The 26440-nt window shown below is 38.5% G+C and overlaps 1 protein-coding gene and 1 long non-coding RNA gene across 2 annotated transcripts in view; one reads left to right on the top strand and one right to left on the bottom strand.

Annotated features, from left to right (window-relative positions):
* The window catches only part of DIAPH2 (diaphanous related formin 2), a 919476-nt gene extending 913767 nt beyond the window's left edge, over positions 1-5709 (bottom strand). Inside the window, exon 1 of the mRNA XM_082715955.1 lies at positions 5263-5709. Within this exon, the coding sequence (XP_082572081.1) occupies positions 5263-5394 (132 nt within the window). The 5' untranslated portion in view covers positions 5395-5709. The remainder of the gene's footprint in view (positions 1-5262) is intronic.
* A 1263-nt stretch (positions 5710-6972) lies between these two features.
* The window catches only part of LOC309855566, a 91287-nt gene continuing 71819 nt past the window's right edge, over positions 6973-26440 (top strand). The window contains exon 1 of the long non-coding RNA XR_014306866.1: positions 6973-7045. This is a non-coding gene — a long non-coding RNA (uncharacterized lncRNA). The remainder of the gene's footprint in view (positions 7046-26440) is intronic.

Genomic DNA, 26440 nt, shown 5'->3' on the forward strand with positions numbered 1-26440 from the left:
TTCCTCTCTGGGTCATGATCCCAGTCTCGCAACAGGCTCCCCGCTTGGCGGAAGCCTGGTTTCCCTCCCCCACTTCCCCTGCTTGTATTCCTGCTCTCGCTGTCTTTCTCTCTGAAAAATACATAAGTAAAATCTTTAAAAAAAAAAAAAAAAGGGAGCAAAGAAAGAAAGAAATCACAAGCAACTAAAAGACAGACACTGGACCCAGGTCCTTTGGTCCTCCTACTAATAACAATGAAGTGTTTCTTGGGTCATAAGTTTTAATACTTTTTGTCTGCATTAAGTTCAGGTTCTGCCATCACAAGAATCCAAACAAAAAGGGGGATAGAGAAGTTCTCCCAGACAAGAAGTCTCTTGAATTTCAAAATAGATGAAGGACACAGAGGGATGTACAGATAGGTTCATTTGATGGAGTATTTTTTAAAAGCCTATTTTCAACAATTTACACTCTCAAAATGTCTGGCCTATAGGGAAAGAATTCCCAGCTAATAATCATTTACTGAGTAGTTCTGTACTCAAGCACCAGGTTACAAGGTTTTCAAGAATAGGCATAAAGTGGGACCACTGCCCAGAAGCATTTTAAAATCTCTGTAGATACAAGATCAGCATGTAACATTAAGACTCACAATAGTTATGAGTTCAGCCTTTGGTAAGCTGAGGAATCAGTGAAGTTTTAATAAAAGTATGAGGGAATTTTGAGACACAAGCTGAGCTGTGAAAGTCAGGTGAGATTTATAAAGGAGAAATAAGGTAGATATTTCAAATCTGGTGATAATTTTCAGTATGGGTTCCAAGAAGGTGAGACAATGGAGTAGCAGGAAGAAACTGAAATGCAGAGATATATATGCCTAGTAAAGAGATGAACTAGTAAATCAATGAGTAGATGAGTTGCAACTGAAATCCAGGTCTCTAAACATCAAATTCTTTGGTCACTCTGTTCCTCTTAATGAGTCTTCTTGCCTCCACTCTGCCCCCTTCTCCAAGAAACTCACCACTGTATTAAGTTTCTTTAATTCTGATCAGGCCAGTCCCCTGCTTAAATCTCTTCAATGGCCTACTGTGGCTTATAGAAAGAATTTGAAACTGTAAAATAGCATACAAATATCCATCATGATCTGGACTCTCTCTTTTCTAGCAGGTCCACCATATGTACCCTTTGTTTCAACCATTAAAATCTACACACAGTTCCTTTAATAGACATGTTAAAATATCTCTCTACCTTTGTATATGTTGTTCTTTCAACCTAAAAATGCCTTTCCTTCCCCTTCTTCAATTAATGCCTTATTCTTCAAGCTTTGGTGTAAATGTCACCTACTATGGTTAAGGCTTTCCTTGTTACACTCAACCATCCAATTAGATTTAGATGCCTCTCCACAATGTATCACCCTCCTATGCATATCCCTATGCTTCTTTATCACACAGCTCTTTAATCATTAACTTCCCTGTCTCCCCCACTAGACTAGGTTCATCTTTGTATCACCAACCATCAGCATGCCTAACATCCAGTAGGTGCTCAGTATATGTTTGTTGCATGAATGAATTCATTGTGCTCAACTTTTCAATTAAATCAAAACATGATTTATCCAATTAAAAAACCAAGCCAAATATTCAGGAAGTTATACAATAACCAAAAAATTAACTTCTATTACACCAAGTTACTAATTTGACTCCCCTATGTAAAGACCAAAGGCTTCAGAAATGATACAGAAACACAAAGCCAAAAAGCAAAAACATCTAAGACTGTTAAGCCCTTCTTCACCACTGTGTGTGTGTGTGAGGGCTGTCAGTTCTACCTTAACAATAGCCTCTTTTAATAATCAAGCCATTACCTTAAATATGTGGAATTCAAGATGCAGCTCCTTCATAATACTTCTAGAGTTCTATTAGGTTTGACAAAACATACTCCATGACTGACACTAAATTAGTAATTAATCTAAGATTCATGCTGCTTGATGACATGCTACAATCTGGGCCTAACCAAAGAGTGACATAAAATACAAAGCTTTAATAATAATACATTATTCAAAAGGTGCTAAGTCCAAGAGATGAATGCCTTCAGTAAAAAAAATCAAATAGGGTCATTATGAGGATTTGCAGATGAAGAAAATTAAACTAAGTTCTGTTAAATTTGTATTTAATCTTAAAAAGAAAAAAAAATTTTTTTCTTTAAAAAGATTTTATTTATTTATTTGACAGAGAGAGAGAGAGAGAGAACCAAAGAGGGAACACAAGCAGGGGAAGTAGGAGAGGGAGAAGGCGGCTTCTCGCTAAACAGAGAGCCTGATGTGGGACTGGATCCCAAGACCCTGGGATCATGACCTGAGCGGAAGGCAGATGCTCAAGGTCTGAGCCACCCAGGTGCCCCCACCCCCCAAAAAATTCTAATACCCATCAAAAAGTTGAGATATAAAGTAGTTCCTCTCAACAGAAAACATACTTTCCTTCTCCAGTTTTCCAGAACAATGAGAAACTAAATGAAAACAAATGAATCACAACCCTTATACTTTAATGAATCCACTATAACTATTGTTACTTTTTCAACGTAATGGAAATTTTCATCTTAACTAATACTATATATAGACATTATCTAATTAACTTCTTTTTACTCCCAGAAATCTTCAATACCAATCATTTGACTGATCAGTACTATTTCCCTTCTGCCTTCATTACTGACCTCCTCCTCTCCCTGTTAAACTTGGGAGTGGAATCAACTGGCATACCTTTACCCTCTCTCTTTGGTAACCCAATAGTTCTTAGCCTTCTATAGTTAACAGGCGCCTTTGAGAAACTGATGAAAACTATGAAACCCAGAAAAATGAATGTACTTATTACACTCAATTTTTTTCATACAACTTCAGGAGTTACCCCCCACAGTTACCTACACAAGTAATTTTTATGACCATATAGCTCTCTTCTATAATCTCACACAACTCCTTTATATACATACACAATTAAGAACTTTACAATGATTAATAATACTCAAAATAATAAAATTAAGTAAAGTTTTATCTTACTGGCAATATTTTAAGAACCCCCAGATGAACTCCACCCTAAAAGGCCTTAGAACATGTTGAGCACTTCAATAAGACAACTCAAAATAATGAGTAAGGCATTAATTTAAAAAAAATGTCTTATCAAGTCTTGTTGTTTGATCAACTTGCTTGCTTTAAAATGGCTGAAATGTCTTCCTAAATTTGTTTTTATTAACTCTGACATATCTGCTTCTAAAATCATGTAAGTCTCAAAACTTAATTTGTGCAAAAAGTAAAGTTCCAACTGCTATTAATTCTTGGATTCAAATACCCGTTCTACAATATCAAGCTATGTTCAACACTGAATACTGTAGCCAGTGAGTGAAAGTGATACCATCTCTTAACGATCTAGTTACCTCATCAAAGCAAGTAAAACATAAAAGATGAAACAGAACAAATACCAAACGGAAAGGAAGAATATAATCAAGGTGTTATTACTAAAAGAGATAAGTGCTTTCTTGAAAGTGTAGTTCCTAAAAGTAGAAGCTTCTTGCTGGATATACCAAACTATTCGTGGACACTAAGCTGACGTTTATTTTTGCTTGAACTTTTAATCACTGTTTAAATCACACTTTTGTACTGGGTCAAAAAAAAAAAAGGAAACATGACCACTCTTTTACCACAAACTGATAAATTTCAAAGCTGCATCAGAATTTTTAAATATATTAAATGTTGGTGATACACTCACAAAACTTTCCTAAGTTTCATGAAGCTGTGCGCACCTATTATTAAACCAATTAGCCCTCTACCAGCATAGACAATTCACAAAAAAAAGTTTCTTCATTTGTGAATACTGGGTTAACAGTATATATCAAGTAAGCAAGTTATCAGTTTGCCTCAAGTTAGCGTGGAATTGATGAGACTTTAAACTGTTCATTTTATTCTAACCCACTACGTCCCTTCTTCCCACACAATGGAAATCTATATACTTTCTGAAATAATAGTTTGATCATTGTCTTCCAGCATGGACAATTCATCATTGAAAGGCAAACTGGAAGTAAAAGAGAAGTGCAACAGGTACATACCAAACGATCAGATGCCATAAGAAAATAGTTATTAGTAATGTCACTGTCTCCTCTGCTATTATAAACAAGTTGCTGGTGAAAACTGAAAACTAAATGTGCAACATGTGCTTGTCCTTCTGAGTTAGAGGAAGAAACTTCAAACAAGATTTGCTGAACTTGTGCAGGAAAACTATTTTCCCTCATGCCACCCAAATTATAAACTTTATTGATAAATGTCTGCATATTTGCCATGACCGGGAAAAAAAGACTGTAGCCAATATATTTTGTTAATGCTACTAGTTTTTAAGTTTCACTATTAAACCATTTTCATATAAACTAAAAAAAAAAAAAAAAGAAGAAAAAAAAAAAAAAAAAGAGGAACCTTTTTAACTGATGAGTTGAAGAAACTCCAGTATTTCCCAACCTAATACCAGGCCCCATAGATTACATTCCTCTGCACATTAAGTCAGTGGCAGGAAATGGACTGCTACCACTGGTTCACACACTTTCAGGGCTATGAAACTTGTGCAGTCTTACTGCTTTTGACCATTCTTAATCAACTACGTGGAAGTACTGTAATGACTCTATTATATAAACAACAATTGGGGGTACCTCACCCAACCTCAAACTCCCACGCTCCCCCCGACTCTTACACAGAAATGTTTCTTGGGCAAGCACATGGAAAAGGCAACGGGAAAAGGCGCACGTAGGCGATTCTTCCTTACATTTCTGGTAAAGCAGAAAGACTAGGAGCCTACGCTGTGTGGTTTTTTTTAAGGGTGGGGCTGGTTGGCAAGTCTGTGGGTGGGCTCCCAAGTATTTGGATTGAAAAGAAGAAACGTTCCCCTTACCGGACAGTAAGCATCAAGAGTCAAAACCTAGCAACAGACTGCGGTGGAAAGGAAAGGAATCGCGGGAAAATTCATGCCCACAAGTTAGATAATCAACAGACCCTAGCCAGTACTCCGAGTCTCCCCAAGTTGGGGTGGGGCCCTTCTCTTTTCCACACTGCCTCCCAGAATGATACGAGTGAGAAAGGGGTTAAATGAAGAAGGGGGTGCTCTTCCGCCCCCACGCAGTCTCCGCGGCTCCCCGAGTAGCACAGCGAGATCGCGGGTAGCCTTGGGAGGGGCCCCGGATCCCCCTATGCGCAACTGCCGCAACTGCCGGAGGATCCTGGGGCTCTCGCTGTCCCCAAAGCCGGCGGGGGCTGCGGGCGCACTCACCAATTTAGGTTTGTTTTTCGTTTCCTCTTCGTTGGCGGCCCGGTTCCCCGCGCTCCGCTTGTTGCTCCGGCCCCCACCGGGTTCCTCGCTGCCGCCTCCCGCTCCCGTTGCCGCCGCCCCGGGCTGCTCCATCTTTCTCCGGCCCTATCACCTGTGACCTGTAACCCGACCTCTCCTCAACTTGGGGAAGCCCCACTAGGTGGTCCCGCTGCCCCCAGCTGATTCGGTATCACCTCTTCCTGTGTGAGAATGTGTATGCCTGGAAAGCGGCTGATTTCAGGCTCCCGGCTCCCAGGCACCCTCGACGCAACACGCCGTTGCCACTACTCGGCGCCAGGGCAAGCCCTGCCCCTGAGCAGCTGCAGTTACCGCGGTCGCCGGCGCCGCCGCCCTTAGGGCGGTGTTTAGGGTGGAGGGAAAGTAGGTGCCTATCTCTTTAAGAGGGCCTTGACACACGTGATTCATCAAAGTACCCGCAGTCAGCCGACCGGGCGCCGAAAGCTGCTTCCTACTCCCAGTGCGGAGAGGGCCTCAGCTACTGAGCATGCCCAGCGCAGCGACAGGAGCCAGAGGATAGCCGAGGACTTTACGCTGCGGTTAAGCACTGATTTCACTTCCCAGGGGCCTAGAGTGAAATGAAAGGGAACTAGTGAAGAGAAAAGAGGTATAGCCCATTTTAGAGACAGGGAACCTGAGGCCAGGAATGATTCAAGTGTGAGTTTAACTGGCAGGTCTACCTAAGTATCAGCTTCCACTGTTGTAGGCCGGAGCACCTTCCCCACAGAGGCCTTGCTGGGGGTGTGTGGTCCTGCTAGGCTCCAAGGGAGGGGTGGATTGGAAGACAGCTGGCATCCTATAGGAAAACCACCGCTGGAAGTGCTAATTAATTGCCTAGACGGACGGTATGGGTCAAAGTGGACAGATGGGGTGCTTTATATTGCCATGATTACTTTGCGATCAAAGAAATAGGGTCGTTCCTTTATTTCCATGCTGCTGGGTAGTAGAAGCAGCACACATCCACTACTTAATTTTGGGGGAAGAGGGAGCAGGAGCAGTTAAGTCTCTTTAACCAAAGTACCTATAGAGAGCTAGCAGTTGGATTGAGTGATTTTCAGTTTGGGGGACTAGCTTAGGTTTAGGGTTATTGCGAGGAGTAAGACATGTGTGTCACAGCTTTGTTTAAAACATAAATCTCTAGACAAATGCTGGGTGTTTTTGTGGAGCAGTAGCACCGTACTGTAAATATTGTTAGTCTTTGGTGCTTGTGTTGTCAGGAAGAGGCCTAAGCTATATTTCTAACATCTTTTTTTTTTTAAACAGGGCCCCCTAAAAAGAGTGTACACACTGAGAACATTGCAGGGGTAGAGCAGGATTTGAATGAACCACAACCATAGACTAAGAGCACATATGATAGAGAAGCCTGAAATGTAACCTCAGGTATGAAGTCTATTAACATGTCCGTATGCCTGTTATTCACATATCTTCAAACTATGACTTCTTTTGCCCTCCCCTTCAACCTAAATTCAACTATGCTGAATCCAATTGGTTTATGAGCATATTTATTGAGAGAGTGTTACAATAAATTTGTCCATGCTATAGATGTGAGGAAGCAATTAATTGGGACAGTAGAGTGAAAAGAACATAATATATCTAAAAACAGTTTAAATCCTGTCTTCTTCATTATTATTAACTTTCTTTTTAATCACACAAGTGATAAACTACCCAAAAACAGCACAGAAGAAGAAATACATCCTTCCAGACAGGGTGGATAAGGAGCCCTAAGGTAAATTTGATTTGTCTAAGTTTCTATCTTAAAATTTGATGTATATTTTGAATTCGACTCACTATATGCATACAAACACATACGTGATAAATTACTTAAATGTTTCCCCTCTGAAAAACTGAGTAAAAATACATGCTACAGAAAGACATGCCTTGCATGTCTTTATCCAAGACTTTCTTCCAATTTCTGTTTAAGGGATATGGATATGGATGAGAATCCTCCGAGCTCAAACGTGGCTCAATAATATGCTCAATGGGTATTTATTAAACTCCTTAGGGTATACCAAGTGCTATGCAGAGTGCTCTAGGTTAGAAGAAGGAATGGACACACTTTCTGCCCTTTAGTACCTGTGCTGGGAGAGACAGACTGAACTGCATTTCAGATTCAGAACAGATATGAACAGGGAACTCATAGAGCACATCAGAGCAGTAAAGCACCAGAATGTCAAGGTTCCAAGACACCTTCCCAAAGAGAATGATGCTTGAGCTAAGTCTTAAGGGTATAATTAAAGTTAGTAAGTTTTTTTGACAGCCTACTATTAGGTACTGTGCTAGGCATTGTGGATACAATAGTGAGCAGGACAGATATGACTTGCTCTAAGGGCTTTCAGGCTATTGGAAAGCATATTAAACAAAACTGTTGAGCAATTACAAGGCAAAGAAAGAGGGTGAAGAGCATTTCAGGCAAAGGAAATGACAATAGCATGTGGAAAGACTGTATGGTTAAGAAATTGGGGGCATCTGGGGGAGAAGGCTTCTGTGGCCAAGAGAAAAAGTAGAATAGATAAGCAGTTCCCAGATCATGAAGGACTTGTAGGTCTCATTGGTGTGGATTTAAAAGGGAGAAGACAGTTGTAATACAAATGACCTCTGTTTAGAGTGTGTAAATAAACTTGAAAATGGATTGGCATTATTTTGAATAAGGTTGGGTTTCACTGTCCTCAGGCAAGTGAAGCTACATTTGAAATCCAATTAGAGGTATGTGTAAAAGATGCATAATCTTACTGCAAAAAGTGAAAAAGTCTCTTCCTGATATGGCTTACATCCGACTTTACTGTCATTATCTCAGCCCCGCCCCATCTTTATTCTCAAAGTTTGTTTTTAAGCATTTTGCTTCAGTTAATGTAAACAGTAATCAAACAAACACCCTCCCGTCCTACATCAGGGTCATTGGTCTCTCTTGGAAGTTAACATGTGAAAGAAACCACTACTGTCCTACAAGGATTTGCCCACTGATTATGAAACAGGCGCCTCACCAAGTATACAGTCCTAGGACTGATCTCACTGCTCCTGCATTCCTTTGTTTTTACCTTCCTGGGACACACAGATAGCTTGGTGGAGGGAGAGACCTCTTTCCTCTCATGCTGAAAAAAGGAGGCTCTAACATTAGTTGGGATATCAAAAGTTTATGTTAGACATACTGACCTGTGGTCTCTTCCTCTGGCTTTTCATGATTTTAGCATCCAGTTAACTTTAAAAACTGAGCCCTAGGAGAAAAGAAAGATAAAGGCGGCTAAGATCTATATTTCTTCAAACTGACTGTAGAGTTCTTTTTTACCCCCAGAGGTTTCTGATGAGCCTCATAGTATCCCTCTTGCTTTCTGTGTCTCCCTTCTGCTGAATGTTCTCTTTTAAATAATCTGGGTCATTAATAAAGAAATGAAAGGAAACATGGATTAGGCAAAAATGAGAAATAACCCCCTTTAGGGTCATGGAAAAACATTTGTGATATAAAGTTTGCCTAAGAGTAAACAAGTATTTATTAAGCATATACTATGTGCCAACACCAAAATAGATGTTATGCCAAAAAAAAAAAAAAAAAAGCCAGACATTCTCCTATAATGTTATATATGTATTCCTGAAGAATCTCCTGTTCTATAGAATTGCACACTGAGGAAATATGGATAATGGGAAACATGGTTAGGGAAGATATTTAAATCCAGTACAACTTTATAATCAGAGCAGTAATGAAAATAATAACCATTCTAACAAGATTAAATCTCCATTGGCATTTGCTCCAGCATCACAACCTTCAATGCTTGGTAGCCTTCATGCTTCTTCCTTCCTGTTGTGGCTCCTCAAGGGCATCATTCACTTTGAATAAAATTAAAAATATAATTGGGAACGCCTTGTTGGCAGTCCGTTAAGTCTCTGGCTCTTGGTTTCAGCTCAGGCCTAAATCTCAGGGTCCTGAGGTCCAGCCATTTGTTGGGCTCAGCAGGGAGTCTGCTGGAGATTCTCTCCCCACCTCCCACCACCCCCAGCTGTGCGCGCTCGCTCTCTCTCTCTCCCAAAAAAATTAATAAATCTTTTTTAAAAATCTAATTAAAGAGTATGCAACTTTTAAAAACCTGTGGTGAAATGTCTTCACAGCTTTGTTCTCAGTAGTCACAGCTTCACCAAATAGTTTAATGTAAGGAACTTAAGAGGTGGTTGAAAGCACTAAAGTAGTTATACTGAAGGGGCAGAGTCAGGTACAAGATTATTCTTTTTTCCTTAGAGTCTTCATACATTGCTAGAATTTATGTTTAATTGTGAGAAAGCTTCCTCATCATCATCTCAGAACTTTAAGAGCTAAGAAAATTCACATGTGAACCAACTGGACTTCCACCTTATTTTGACATAATTCTTCTATTTATCAATTGCTAATATGCTTATTCATGGTGCACAAATGTAATGAAACAGACTGTAAAATAGAAAATCTTTGCCCTCAATAGCTATAAAATCTACTTGAGAAAACAAACGACTAATTTGTGAAACAGTGAGAGAAGAGTAGCTGCCTAAATTGGAGATACTGACTCTAAATTCAACATAACGTGGTAAAGGTGTGAGCTTGGTTGGACCTAGAATAGATGAAGAAGTTCTCAAGGAGAAGGTAGAACTTGAGCTGCTAAGGTATAAAGCAGAAATCAGACATGAATAGGCAAAACTAAGAAAGGAAGTAAGGAAAAGACAACATGTAGAATGGTCTGGAAACAATACTGACCAATGATGTTGAGTGGCTACTGGGGCTTGAGGAGAATGCTGAGAACATAGATGTTGAATAATAGTAGGAAACATGGTTATCCCCCTAGCATTTTCCCATAATATAAACAGATTTGATTGTAAGACACAGTGGTAGTAACAGGTAAAGTTCTTTAGCAGGAATGTTAGAAAGAAGTAAGGAGCTGGTCTGGCAGTGGCATGCAGAATAAATTTTTTTCTTTTTTTAAAAATTTAAATTCAATTTAGTTAACATGTAATACAGTATTGGTTTCAGGAGTAAAATTTAGTGATTCATCACTTACATATAACACCTAGTGCTTATCTGAACAAATGCCCTCCTTAATGCCCATCACCCATCTATCACATCCCTCTACCCACCACCCCTCCAGCTACCTTCAGTTTGTTCTCTATAGCTAAGAGTCTCTTATGGTTTGCCTCCCTCTCTGTTTTTAACTTTATTTTATTTTTTCCTCCCTTCCCCTATGTTCATCTGTTTTGTTTTTTAAATTCCTCATATGAGTGAAATCCTTATGGTATGATGACTTTCTCTGACTGACTTATTTCAGTTAACATAATGCACTCTAGTTCCATCCATGTCATAGCAAATGTTAAGATGTCATTCTTTTTTATGGCTGAATAATTTTCCTGTGTGTGTGTGTGTGTGTACCACAACTTTATCCATTTTTCAATCAGTGGACAAATGGGCTGTTCCCATAATTTGGCTGTTGTTAATAATGCTGCCATAAACATTGGAGTGCATGTATCCCTTTGAATTAGTGTTTTTGCGTACAGTTGCTGGATCACTGGGTAGCTCTATTTTTGACTTTTTGAGGAATCCCCATACTGTTTTCCAGAGTGGCTGCACCAGTTTGCATTCCTACCAACAATGTAAGATGGTTCCCCTTTCTCTGCATCCTTGCCAATACCTGTTGTTCTTTGTGTTGTTGATTTTAGCCATTCTGACAGATATAAGGTGATATCTCACTGTAGTTTGGATTCGTATTACCCTGTTGATCAGTGATGCTGAGCATCTTTTCATGTGTCTGTTGGCCATCTATATGTCTTTGGATAAATGTCTGTTCATGCCTTCTGCCCATTTTTAAATGGATTATTCATTTTGGGGGTGTTGGGTTGTTTTTTTGTTTGTTTGTTTTTATTTTAAGTAAACTTCATGCCACACATGAGGCTTGAATTCACAATGGGTGTTGAGTTTGCTAAGTTCTTTCTATATTTTGGATACTAACACTTTATCAGATATGTCATTTGCAAATATCTTCTCCCATTCCATATGTTGCCCTTTAGTTTTGTTGATTTTTTTACTGCACTGTGCAGAAGCTTTTTATTTTGATGAAATAAATAAGTCAGAGAAAAACAAATACCATATGATTTTGCTCATATGTGGAATCTAAGAAACAAAAGAAAGGAGCAACAGGGGAAAAAAGAGAGGCAAATCAAGAAACAGAATATAGATGAACTGGAAAGGTAGATGATTAACTAGAAAGAACAAACTGTTACCAGAAGGGAAGTGGGTGGAGGGATGGGTTAAATAGGTGATGCGAATTGAGGAGTGTGGTTGTTGTGATGAGCACGAGGTGTTGTTTGGAACTGTTGAATCACTGTATTGTACACCTGAAACTAATACTACATTGTGTTAACTAACAGGAATTTAAATAAAAACTTAAAAAAAATAAAGGAACAAACTGTTCCTCTTCACAGATTACATACAGGAAACAAAGGAAAAGAAAGAGTAAACAAGAATTACTAAAATGTTGGCCCAAGGAAATAAAAACCTAGTAGCAAACTGGAAGATAGTATCTAAGGTATTTGGCATTTGCAGACAGAGTCATGCCAAGGTACCCCAAAACTAAAGAGACTAATTACAGCAGGACAGGAAAGCTAAGAAGCTTCCTGTAGTCACCAACAGGAAAAGACTGGGCAGGCTGGTAAAGCAGAAAGAAAAGTTGTATAACAGAAGGCAGTAAGCAGGCAGACAGCTAGACTCTAGAAGTCTAGCACTGGATGTCCTGGGAGGTAGGCAGACAGAGAATAGAATCCGGTCTGGTGGCAAGCAATAAGCAGATAAGCAGGAATCCACTGATGGGGATTGGGATTAAGAAACAAATTAGTAATCTCTTAAGAGGTCTGGCAAGACACTGCTAAATAAGGCAGGGCATCAGGCCTAAAGAAATTGGCGTGGTAGATGAAATCTACAAAGAGAGGTAAACAGAGGTGAATAAAAAGTTGCAACAAAGACACCCAGTTTGTTTCTCTGTGAGATCACAGTAGGACTAGAAGCAATAGGTCTACTTGATGCTAAGCCACAAACTATTGAAATACTTCTCCTTGAATCCTCTCTGACTAGGAACTCTTCAGATAGGTCCCAGTGCAGGAAAAGTAGACAACAAGAAAAGGCCTGGAAAAAACAATGACCAATAGTGGTCACTTACCTAAGTAAGGGTTAATGTCATTGTAATGATTACAGGGATTAGGACTGGAAGCCAGGCAGCTAAAACTTAGCCTCACAAAAATTAGTCCAAGACTATGGTGCCACTTTTTTCTTTTGGGGAAGGTGCTGTGGGATGCCTGAGTGGCTCAGTCAAGTGTCTCCCTTCGGCTCAGGTCATGATCCCAGGGTCCTGGGATCTAGTCCCACATCGGGTTCCTTGCTGGGGGTAAGCCTGCTTCTCCCTCTACCTGCCACTCCCCCTGCTTGTGCTCTCTTCCTCTCTATCTCTGACAAATAAATAAATAAAATCTTAAAAAAAAAAAAAAAAGTGCTGAGACTAATAGAAACTGAGAATTCCCAGATTCATGCCACCTATGGTTTATTATATAGTATTCTAAAAACCAACCCTTTGAATTTTATATGGAGAATATGCTTCTAACAAAGAACAGACCTCCCTGTCAACCAAAGTCCCAAAACCCCAAAGCAATTTTTTTTTAAAAGAGTTTATTTATTGATTTGACAGACAGAGATCACAAGTGGGCAGAGAGGCAGGCAGGGGGTGGGGGGAAGCAGGCTCCCCGCCGAGCAGAGAGCCCAATGTGGGGCTCGATCCCAGGACCCTGGGATCATGACCCGAGCCGAAGGCAGAGGCTTTAACCCACTGAGCCACCCAGGCGCCCCACCAAAGCAATTTTTAAGAGTAGCTTAACAGGTCATAAATGGTAATTGTCCTATCTATAAGTTAGTAAGACATAGTTATAACAGTGAGGGAAAAACTTTCAATTTGCTTGCTAAACTATGTGGATCAGAGAAACACACATTGGTGTTAATAGGGATGCTATTTAAGAAGTTGAGGGTTTTTTTTTAGAAAAAAATAGTATGTAGAAACAGTCTCTTGGAGATAAATGTAATTCAAATATGAGACTAAAATTATGTAACTAAAATCTATTGTCTCTCTTACTTTGTGGTTTGTTTTCTGACCTTTTCAAAATATAATTAATTAGGAAAATTAAAGAAGACATATCTGACATCTGTAAATAGTAACTTGTTTTCATATCTAGGCATCAGTAGTTAGACAGGTCTTACAAATAGGTTATTTAGGGGCAACTGGATGGCTCAGTCGGTTAAGTGTCTGACTGTTGATTTTGGCTCAGGTCATGATCTCAGGGTTGTGAGATCAAGCCCTTTTTCTCTCTCTCTTTCCCTCCCCCTACTGCCCCTCCCCTTCTTCATCTCCCCCACCACCCTACACATGTGAATGCACTATTTTGTTCTATATATTCTCCCATACAGATTTTAAGTTTTATTGACACATAATTCACAAATCATACATTTTGCCCTTTTAAAGAGTACAGTTCATCAGTTAATATATTCAGAGTTGTATAACCATCACTGCAATCAATTTTAAAACATTTTCATCACACCAGAAAGAATCTTGTCTTTAACCATAACCCCTCCTCAGTCCTCCAAAACCACACACCCTCCCAATACAAGGCAACCACTAATCCACTTTATGTCTCTAGATTTCCCTATTCTAGGCATTCACATAAATAGAATCTTACAATGTATAATGGTTTTGTTTTTTAAAGATTTTTATTTATTTATTTGACAGACAGAGACAGAACGAGAGAGGAAACAGAAGCAGAGGGAATAGGAGAGGGAGAAGCAGCCTTCCCGCTGAGCAGGGAGCCCGATACGGGGTTCAATACCAGGACCCTGAGATCATGATCTGAGCTGAAGATAGATGCTTAACGACTGAGCCACCCAGGCACCCCAATGTATGGTGTTTTATTAACTGGAATCTTTCACTGAGAATATTTTCAAGGTTCATCCATTCCACATCAGTTTTTATTTGTTCATTATTATTACCTATTAGTTCCTCAGACATAAATACAAATCAGTTGTTTAAGCCACCTACCCTGCTATACACACAATGACAAGATATACCTTCTTATAGTTGCAAAGAGTTGATATTCTCATGTGAATACCAATCTTGTCCTTCTCCTGGCAAAAGCAGGAAATCAGGGTTTGATTTTCCTATACAATGATATAATAGAAGAATTTCTTTCTGACCCAGGGCCTGATGTATGGAAATGACAACAAACACCACATTTAGTGAAGTATACATTATGTGCCAGAACAACTCCTAGAAGTTTATATAAACTAATTAAACAGGACAACCCAGAAACCGATTACATTAAATTGTATATTACCTCATACCATAGTAGAGAACATGTAGTTCTTATCCTACTTATTTTTTTAAAGATCTTATTTATTTATTTGAAAGAGAGAGACAGTAACAGAGATAGCAAGAGAGAGCATAAGCAGGGGGAGGGGCAGAGGGAGAGGAAAAAGTAGGATCCCCACAGAGCAGGGAGCCTAATGTGGGGCTCCATCCCAAGACCCTAGGATCCTGACCTGAGCCAAAGGCAGACCCCTAAGAGACTGAGCCGCAGACACACCCCTATCCTACTTATTTTTAAGTCTTCCAATTCAACATATTAGAAGCCAAAATGTGCATCTACATTGACATCAGATTCACTCAGAAAGCCTTCTTTAAGATATGCACATTAATTTTTTAAAAAGATTTTAAAATTTTATTTTAAAATTTAAAATTTTTAAATTTTTAAATAAAATGAAATAAAATAAAATGATTTAATTTTTAAATTAAATTATTTTATTAAAATTAAATTAATTATTTAAATTAATTTAAATTTAAATTAATTTTTATTAATTAAATTTAAATTAGTTTAAATTAATTTATTAAGATTTTATTTAAAATTTACTAAAAATTTTATAAAAATAAATTTGAATTAATCTAAATTTAAATTAAATTTAATTTAATTTTAATTTAAAAAAATTTTTTTAAATTAATTTACTTATTTTCAGAAAAACAGTATTCATTATTTTTTCACCACACCCAGTGCTCCATGCAATCCGTGCCCTCTATAATACCCACCACCTGGTACTGCAACCTCCCACCCCCCTGCCACTTCAAACCCCTCAGATTGTTTTTCAGAGTCCATAGTCTCTCATGATTCACCTCCCCTTCCAGTTTACCCCAACTCCCTTCTCCTCTCTAATACCCCTTGTCCTCCATGATATTTGTTATGCTCCACAAATAAGTGAAACCATATGATAACTGACTCTTTCCGCTTGACTTATTTCACTCAGCATAATAAATTTTAAATTTTAAAATAAAATTTTTAAAATTTTATTAAAAATAAAATAAATTATTTATTTCACAGACAGAGATCACAAGTAGGCAGAGAGGCAGGCAGAGAGAGAGAAGGAAGCAGGCTCCCTGCTGAGCAGAGAGCTGGATGGGGGGGCTTGATCCCAGGACCCTGGGATCCTGACCTGAGCAGAAGGCCGAGGCTCAACCCACTGAGCCACCCAGGCCCCCCTGCACATGAATTTTTAAGACAATTTTTGGGAAAGACTTTTAATCACTGGGTGATTCCCTGAGTACTAGATGTAAGGACATCTGTTTTGCTGCTGCTTTTATTGTATTTTTTTTTTTTTAACAAATAGCCCTGTAACACTGGCTTTCTGCTGCCTCCAAAACAATGACTAATGTGAACTACCATTCTCATCAGTACTAGCAGCTTCACCTGACACCCTGATACTATATAAGGACAGACCCACCTCTAAATCCTATGAACCAACCCTGCTTTTCATCAGAATTTTCATCCTTTAATCTTTCATCATGTTGTTATTTTATACCATCAGAATACCTCAAAGCCTTGGCTTCAATAGTGGCTAAATTAAAATATGCAAGGCTGAGTTTAATCCCAAATATACAGAATAAAACTTTTCCATTGCAGGTTAATCTCTATATGTGATCCTCCAATAATATATAACTGTCATTAGATTACTTTTCCTTTTTACATTATTTTTGATGATTAAATATGATATAGGACATAAAGTAATATGATTATATTTTAGCTAGCATAGTAGAACTTACACATATCATTTTAATTATATTAACAAACATTGAGTAGTAAATATGTCCAGGGCATGGTGCTAAGAATAGGTGAGTGATAACAGAATTAATGATCTCATTTGGCTTAGAATATTGTCAAGGCAACTGACAAGAGCTCATCTGATGGCAAAAGAATATTACAGAAATGTATAGGAAGAAGAGAATGGGGAAGGTTTTTTTTTTTTTACAAGGTTTTTAAAATAAAGGTTTTATGTATTTGAGAGAGAGAGATAATGAGCAGGAGGAAGGAGGCAGAGGAGAAAGGAGAAGCAGACTCCCTGCTCAGCAGGAAGCCTGATGTGGGGCTCTATCCTAGGACCCTGAGATCATGATCTGAGTGTAAGGCAGATGCTTAACCAACTGAGCTGCCCAGATGCCCGCAGAATGGGGAAAATTTTATGGAAAATCTCTATCTTTAAATATAAGTAGGACCCCAAAAGCTAGAAATTAGAGGAAAAGGGCTTTTGAGGGAGAGGGAACAACATGAGCAAAAGCTTAGAGAAAGGAAAATGAGGGCTGCTCCTGGAAATTGTTTAGTCATCTAATGGAGCTAGAAGGTAGGTTTTATGATTGTATGGTGGGAGATAAAACTGAGAAAGAGGGGCCAAATCAGGAAGACCTTGAATGCCATTCTGAATTTATTCTATAACTGTGGAGAGTTGCCAGAAATATATGAAAAGGAAAAACACATGATTAGACCTGTATTTTATTTTATTTTATTTTAAGATTTCCATCTATTTATTTGACAGACAGAAATCACAAGTAGGCAGAGAGAGAGACTGGAGGAAGCAGGTTCTCCGCCGAGCAGAGAGCCCGATGAGGGGCTCGATCCCAGGACCCTGGGATCATGACCTGAACCGAAGGCAGAGGCTTTAACCCACTGAGCCACCCAAGCGTCCCTAGACCTGTATTTTAGAAACAATTATCTGGCATTGGTATGTAGAATGGTTTATAAGATAAGAAACTGGAGACAAGGAGATAAATTAGGGCAACACTTTCAAAAGCCATTCTCTTATTGGAGAATAAGTACTTTGGCTCCACCTGACTGCCAGTTACAGAAACCTGACCTAGTGCAGATACCCAAAATAGTCCAGAAAAGGAAAAGTTAGAAAGGTGAGCCAAGGCAAAAGTCTGCTAAGAAAAACCAAAATAAACATAGTGCAAAGGTTTAAAGTCCCTGTTAGATTTGCCTTATAGATCCAAGAGTTTTCAAGTTACAGTCAGGATCATAACTGGATGTCTTACAGGAGGAAGGAAAATCAATGGTAAACAACCTGGAGGCATCCATAACTTAACTTACTGGTTGGTGGATAGGAGATGCATAATTGAGTTGGGCTTTTTCACAATACACAAGGCAATAAATAAAATATTTCAGTGATAGACATGCAATAATAAGACTATCATTTAGAAGAGTAGAAGAAGGAATGAAAAGATGGGAACAGACTTCACAGATCATATTTGTAGGATCTAATGACCTGATATAGGAAATAAGGGAATGGGAAAAGTAGAAGATAATTCTGAGGTTTCAAACCTGAGTTACAAGGAGAGTGATAATTTTGCAATGCAGATTAGGAATCAAAGAGGAGAAATATATTTTGAAAAATACGATGCTGAGTTATGTATGAAAGATGCCACATTTTAGGGGCACCTGGGTGGCTCAGTGAGTTGGGCCTCGCCTTCAGCTCAGGTCATGGTCTCAGGGTCCTGGGATGGAGCCCTGCATCCTGCTCTCTGCTCAGTGGGGTGCCTGCTCCAACCCCCCCGCCTCCGGCTGCCTCTCTGCCTACTTGTGATCTCTGTCTGTGAAATAAATAAATAAAATCTTTAAAAAAAAGATGGCACATTTTAGGTGCCTGCCAAATATGCAGTGAAGACATCATTAAGGATTAAGTCTTGTGTTTCTGAAAAAGTTTGACAATAGATGATTTAGTCATTTATATAGCAATATTAGTTGAACATATAGTAGGTGGGATCACTAAGGAAGAGAGTGGGGAGGGTTATGAAAACCAAAGAAAGAAGTTTATTGAAAGCTCGTTTTAAGTGTGGACAAGGGAAAAGTAGTCATCCAAGGATATAGCTTAGCAGTTTATTACTAATGGTAGGTTCTGAGATTTCAGTTCAGTGTGACAGGGTTGGTGATGATGCCATCATACTAGAATGCAGATTGGGAATCTGAAAGGAGAAATATTTTTTATGCAGGATGGCTGGATGCTAAGAAAAAATATCGGACAGGTAGGATGGGATCCAGGAAAGTGCAGTAACACAGAGACCATTCATTAATTTTGAAGACATGGTAGCCAGCAGAAATATCAGAAAGGATGAGGTCTTTGGTGACATTAAAGACAAATCAGGAAACCAATGAGCAGATTTCTTTTTGGAAACACACATTTGAAAGACTATAGATACATTAAAATAAAGCTGACATTGGTCAGAACTCCACTTCTGAGATTGCTTTCAGAAACAGGTCACCAGCCAAACAAGAAAACCAGTCTAGTTTTTTCATAGAGTGTACTTGCTCTTTTTTTTTTTTTTAAGATTTTATTTATTTATTTGACAGAGATCACAAGTAGGCAGAGAGGCAGGCATAGAGAGAGAGGGAAGCAGGTTCCCTGCTGAGCAGAGAGCCCAATGTGGGGCTCGATCCCAGGACCCTAGGATCATGATCTGAGCTGAAGGCAGAGGCTTTAACCCACTAAACCCCCAGGTGCCCCGAGAGTACTTGCTCTTGACATGTACATGTGTCTCTGCCAGCTTCTTTCTCTCTTTTACTTGTCTTTCTTCTTTCTCCTCTCCTTTCCCAGTTCATTATCCTTCCCATTCTGCCAGATGTAGTAACCCTTCAGTCCCTGTTCCATGTCAGTCTCTGCTGATATTGACCTGTGACCAGATTTAGAGTAGAGGGTCTATATAAGGTCTGAGACTAAGTACAAGGTGCCAGTTGAAACTAAGAACGGGGAGCAGTACTCAGAATGTATCAGAAAGTAGACTGACTTCCATAATTTTATTTGTGTGCTAGAAGCCTACCCTAAATGTGAGAGGTTTATGACCTGAAAATTACAGTAAGTTAAAGATTGCTTAGGTATGCCCTTATATACTAAAAAGCATACATAAACCACACAACTAGATAACACATAGATAAATCTTTTATTTATCATGTTAATATATACATATAGAGGGACGCCTGGGTGGCTCAGTTGGTTAAGCGGCTGCCTTCGGCCCAGGTCATGATCCCAGCGTCCTGGGATCGAGTCCCACATCGGGCTCCTTGCTCGGCAGGGAGCCTGCTTCTCCCTCTGCCTCTGCCTGCCTCTCTGTCTGCCTGTGCTTGCTCGCTTTCTCTCCCTCTATCACTGGCAAATAAATAAATTTAAAAAAAAAAATATATATATATACATATAGAAACTGTCCATATTAATAATGACACACACACAGAAAATGAGTATGGGGGCGCCTGGGTGGCTCAGTGGGTTAAAGCCTCTGCCTTTGGCTCAGGTCATGATCCCAGCGTCCTGGGATAGAGCTCTGCATCGGGCTCTCTGCTCAGCAAGGAGCCTGCTTCCTCCTCTCTCTCTGCATGCCTTTCTGCCTACTTGTGATCTCAGTCTGTCAAATAAATAAATAAAATCTTAAAAAAAAAAAAGAAATGAGTATGAATATGAATGTTTCTCACATTTATTTTGGTTATTCAGGAGTAAATTACATTCACTCTCTAAATTTATTCTTCCTCACTGTTACTTCTAAAATGCTGAACTAGCTTAATTTGGACAGTGAACTACTCTTTGGAAATATGTTTCAAGAGCTCTGTGTTTCAGGTAGCTCTAAATCCTGCATCTTGATTCTGAGTTCTTACCCCTAAAGAGCAGAGTGCATTTCTACCTTTAGGGTAACCCAAGATCATTGGCTCTAGTTTAAAGACTTGACCCTGGATAATTATGGCAAATCAGGATCCGTAGCCACACCTGCCAGCTTTGCACATCAACGCAATTCACAAAAAAAGGGCTTAGAGGACAAGTTGGGAGATAGACCGGTGATTAATATAAACAGTGTTGAGCTAGAGCAGTGGTTCTTAAAGTATTGTCCCCAGACCAATAACATCAGCATCACCTGGAAACTTCTTAGTACTAAAAATTCTCAAGTAGCAATTCACACCTACTAGATCAGAAACTCTGGGTTTGCAATCCAGCAATCTGTGTTTTAACAAGTCCTCTAAGTGATTTTGATGCATGCAAAAGTTTGAGAACCACTGAGGTAGAATAAAATAAGTCATGAGCAGGAGGGTTATAAGACAGAGGAAAGAGAAAAACAAGGCACCCGCAAGGGAAATGGCATTGAATGAAGGAGAGGAATACTGAAGGAGGAGTACATTGAATTGTATCACTCCAACTGCCTTCTCAAGAACAACTTGTCCATTCAGATATTTTAAAAGTGCTAAACTACATATTTTAAATGTAGCAAGAAATGGAATGGAATGGTAAACCAGAAGTTGACTGAAGGGCAAGAACAGAGTCAGGGGTAAATGGCATATGAGATGGATCAAATCCAAACCAGCAGAAGCTATCAGGAGTAGAACAAAACACAACAGTGGTAAATGAACAGAAAGGTAAATTGGTTGCTTCTGATGGTTTAAGGAAACTCTGATGCCCTATCACTCAGTACTGTGCTACCAGAGAGAACAAGTAGCTCCAAGGCTGGGAATGGGGTCAAGGGAAGGGGATATATTTATGTTCCAAAATTATCTGAGTGGGTGCTTCAAAGAACCAAGACATTTAATGTAATCCAGGCCCTTGATATTTCAGCAGGGAGTATGGTTTACAAAACTGCTTTATTCCACATTCACAACTCTCAACTGTGCATAGAATTTCTAATGCCAACATAAATCAATCGGTCTATGAGGAAGTGGATATATTTAAATCCAAACAAGATGGTTTGTGAACTGGCCTTTGTCATATTTTATATACACTCTGCTAGGGGCCTTTATGGTTGTTAGTAACACAAAGCCTTTAAGAAGAGGAAACTAGGAATGGTGGAGACCCAAATATTTGGGGTCAAGGACCTGGGAGAACTCTCTGCTGAGCCTCCCTGCTCTCTCTTTCTGCCTGCCTCTCTGCTTCTTGTGATCTCTCTATCAAATAAATAAAATCTTAAAAATAAATAAATAAATATTTAAAAAAGAAATAGTACAAGGTATATTGATTCCATTTTCAAAATATTCTTTTTAGTATATGTGCTGCCGAAGCGAGCACACAAAATATTCTTGGGAATACAAAATAATCTGTAGTGACAAAAAGGAATCAATAGATACCTGGGCATCAGGGGAGACTGAATGTAGGGGCAAGAAGATGGGATTAGAGAGGGACTAAGGAATCTTCTGAGGCTGAAGCATTTGTTAATTATCTTGATTTTGGTGATGGTTTCACAGTATATGAACATGTCATAGGTCTCAAATTGTACTTTTAAATATATACAATTTATTTTATATCAGTGATGCCTTAATAGAGCTGTTAAAATATGTCATGAAGAAATGCCTTGTGGATAATAAAAATGCCGAAGTATTTTCCAGGTAAGTTGTATCACATTGCCAGCAGCAATATATTAGAATTCCAGTAGTCCTACATCCTTGGCATCCTTTAGCCATTCTAATGGGCATGTGGTAGTAGTTGAAGGTTTTAATCTGTATTTCCCTAGCAATAAATGATGAGCATTTTTTCACAGGTTTGTTTCCTATCCAAATATCTTTTGGGAAGTGTCTGCTCAAATATTTACTTTTGGGGCGCCTGGGTGGCTCAGTGGGTTAAGCCACTGCCTTCAGCTCAGGTCATGATCTCAGGGTCCTGGGATCGAGTCCCGCATCGGGCTCTCTGCTCAGCAGGGAGCCTGCTTCTCTCTCTCTCTCTCTGCCTGCCTCTCCATCTACTTGTGATTTCTCTCTGTCAAATAAATAAATAAAATCTTTAAAAAAACATATTTACTTTTAATTGGGTTGATAGTTTTCTCACTTTTGAGTTTTGAGATTCTTCTTGTATTCTGAATGCAAGTTCTTTATCAAATACATGCTTTGCAAATATCTTTCCCAGTCTGTGATTTCTTTTCTCATTGTCCTAGCAGTGTCTTTTGAAAAGCAAAGGTTTTTAATTTTACTGAAATTCAGTTTACTGATTTTTATTTTATAGACTATACATGGTATAGCATCTAAGAAATCTTTTCCTAACCCAGGTTCACAAAATTTTTCTCCTATGTTTTCTTCTTGTATAGTTTTAGGTGTTACATTTAGGTCTGTGATCTCCTTTAAGTTAAATTTTGCAATGATAAAAGCTATGGATTGAAAATCAGGGTTTTTGTTCATTTGTTTTTGTGATTTGATAGCTGATTGCTCCACTCCAAATAAATGAAAAAAAAAATCTTCTATGCACCTTGTACTTTTCTCCATCCTTTGTAAAAAGTCAGTTGCCCATATATACATGGGTTTATTTCTGGACTATTTATATCTTGTTTTATTCATCTATTTGTCCATCACAGGTCAATACTATGCTGGTTTGTTTCTTTGTTTTGTTTGTTTACTTTTTAGTGATTAGGAAAAATTTATTTATTCTGCACACACCAAAAAGACAGTTTGCAAACTGGGAGCATTCAAACCAAAACATGGAATGAAACCAAAACATGGAATGAGGTTCGGGGGACAGGTATATTGTTATAAAGCAGCTTATATAGTGAGAAAGCAGTGACTATTTTTCATAGTGATTGGTTTTAATATTAGAACTTTCATCAAAGATAAGGACTTGATCAGTGATTGTCTCAAATGAATCTTGGGAAACAGTCCCAGTTTTGCTTATGATTTCCAGAGGCATGGGAAAGAAATGACCTTTATCAAGTTATATTGCCAAAAAAAGCTAAATTAGGCTTTGCTTGTATGAGTAAATTAGTTTTATCTGCTCAGGCAATTTTCAAGTCTGGCCTCCATTTCTTTCTTAACATCATTTAAGTACCTAACTGATAAAACCTGTCACTTGAAAGAGGAACATTTTGTAATAAATATTGTTGTGGCTTGGTATTAATAACTTTTTTTTTTACTTTTTAAAAAAAATTTAAACTCAGTTAACATACAGTGTATTATAAGTTTCAGAGGTAGTTTAGTGATTTGTCATTGCATATAACACCCAGTGTTCATTCCATCAAGTGCCCTCCTTAATACCTGTCACAGTTACCCCATTCCCAACCCACCTCCCTTCCAACAACTCTCAGTTTGCTTCCTGTAGTTAAGACTCTCCTACGATTTATCTCCCTCTCTGATTTTATCTTAGCTTACTTTTCCCTCCCTTCCCCTGTGTTCATCTATTTTGTTTCTTAAATTCCACATTTGTATGAAAGCATATGATATTTGTCTTTCTCTGACTTACTTCACTTACCATAATATCATCTAGTTCCATCCAAGTCATTGCAGATGGTACAATTTCTTCTTTTTTTGATGGCTAAGTAACATTCCATTCTGTATATTACACCACATCTTTATCCATTTATCTGTCAGTGGACATCTGGGCTCTGTTCATACTTTGGCTATTGTGGACATTGCGGTGATAAACACTGGGGTGCATGTGCCCCTTCAAATCACTATGTTTGTATCCTTTGGATAAATACCTAATAGTGCAATTGCTGGGTGGTAAGGTACCTCTATTTTTACCTTTTTGAGGAAACTCTATACTGTTTGCCAGAGTGGATGCCCCAGCTTGCATTCCCACCAACAGTGTAAGAGGGGCCTCCTTTCTCCACAACCTTGCCAACATCTGTTCTTTCCTGACTTGTTAATTTTAGCCATTCTGAATGGTGTGAGGTGGTATCTCATTGTGGTTTTGATTTGTATTTCCCTGATGCTGAGTGATGCTGAGCATTTTTTCATTTATCTATTGGCCATTTGTATGTCTTTTTGGAGAAATGTCTGTTCATGGCTTCTGCCCATTTCTTGGATGGATTATTTGAGTGTTGAATTTGGTAAGTTCTTTAGAGATTTTGGATAATAGCCCTTTACATGATAAGACATTTGTAAATATCCTCTCCCATTCCATAGGTTGCCTTTTAGTTTTGTTGATTCCTTTGCTGTATAAAAGCTTTTTTATGTTGATGAAGTACCAGTAGTTATTTTTTGTTTTTATATCTCTTGCCTTTGAAGGTGTGTCTAGGAGAAGTTGTTCCAGCCGAAGTCAAAGAGTTTGTTTCCTGTGTTGTCCTGTAGGATTTTGATGGATTCCTGTCTCGTATTTAGGTCTTTCATCCATTTTGAATTTATTTTATGTATAGTGTAATAAAATAGTCCAGGTTCATTTTCTGCATGTGGCTGTCCAATTTTCCCAACACCATTTGTTGAAGACACTGCCTTTTTTTCTATTGGATATTCTTTCCTGCTTTGTCCAAGATTAGTTGACCATAGCATTGAAGGTCTGTTTCTGGATTCTCTATTCTGTTCCTGTTATTATGTGCCTGTTTTTGTGTCAGTACCATTCTATCTTAATGATTACAGCTTCGTAATGGAGCTTGAAGTCTGGAATTGTGATGCCACCAGCTTTTCTTTTCTTTTTGCCACCAGCTTTTCTTTTCTTTTTCAACCTGCCTTTAGTTATTTGAGATCTTCTCTGGTTCCATGCAAATTTTAGGCTGATTTGTTCCAACTCTGTGAAAAATATTCAAGGTATTTTAAAGGGGATTGCATTGAATATGTAGATTGATTTGGGTTACACAGACATTTTAACAGTATTTTTCTTCTAATCCATGAGGATGGGATATTTTTCCATTTCTTTGTGTCTTCCTCAATTTCTTTCATAAGTGTTCTATAGTTTTCAGAGTACAGATTTTTTACCTCTTTTGTTAGGTTTATTCCTAGTTATTTTCTGGCTTTTGGTATAATTCTAAATGGAATCAATTCCTTGATTGTCTTCTCTTCTCTCTTTCTCTTTCTTCTGTCTCATTGTTAGTGTATAGAAATGCAGCTGACTTCTCTGAGATGCTTTTGTAGCATGCCACATTGCTGAATTCCTGTATGAGTTCTAGCAGTTTTGAAGTAGAGTCTTTTGAGTTTTCAATATAGAGTATCATATCATCTGCAAAGAGTAAAAGTTTTACTTCTTTGCTGACTTAGATGTCTTTTATTTCTTTTTGTTGTCTGATTGCTGGCGCTAAAACTTCCAGTACTATGTTGAACATAGTGTGCTGAGAATGAACATCACTGTCATGTTCCTGATCTTAGGGGAAAAGTCGATTTTTCCCCCATCAGGATGATATTCAATGTGGGTTTTTCATATATGGCTTTTATGACATTGTGTTATGTTCCCACTGTCCCAACACTGCAGAGAGTTTTAATCAAGAAAGGATGCTGTATCTTGTCAAATGCTTTTTCTATATCTATTGAGAGGATGACATGGTTCTTGTCCTTTTATTAATGTGGTCTATCACATTGATCAATTTGTGAATGTTAAACTGCCCTTGCAGCCCAGGAATAAATCCTACTTGGTCATGGTGAATAATCGTTTTAATGTACTGTTGGATCCTATTTATGGGCTAGTATCTTGGTGAGTATTTTGGCATCCATGTTCATCAGGGATATTGGTCTATAAGTCTCCTTTTTGAAGGGGTCTTTGTCTGGTTTTGGGATCAAGGTAATGATGGCCTCACAGAACAAGTTTAGAAGTTTTCCTTCTATTTCTATTTTTTGAAACAGTTTCAGAAGAATAGGTATTGATCCTTCCTTAAATGTTTGGTAGAATTCTGCTGGGAGGACATCTGGGCCTGGACTCTTTTGTTGGGAGATTTTTTATTAACTACTTCAATTTCTTTGCTGATTATGGGTCTGTTCATGTTTTCTATTCCTGTTTTAGTTTTAAAAGTTTAAATGTTTCTAGGAATGCATCCATTTTTTCCAGATTGCCTAATTCTTTGGCATATAACTGCTCATCATATGCTCTTATACTTGTTTGTATTTCTTCAGTGTTGGTTGT

This window comes from Mustela nivalis, assembly GCF_964662115.1.
Source record: "Mustela nivalis genome assembly, chromosome: X".
In the NCBI taxonomy this organism is placed as follows: Eukaryota; Metazoa; Chordata; class Mammalia; order Carnivora; family Mustelidae; genus Mustela; species Mustela nivalis.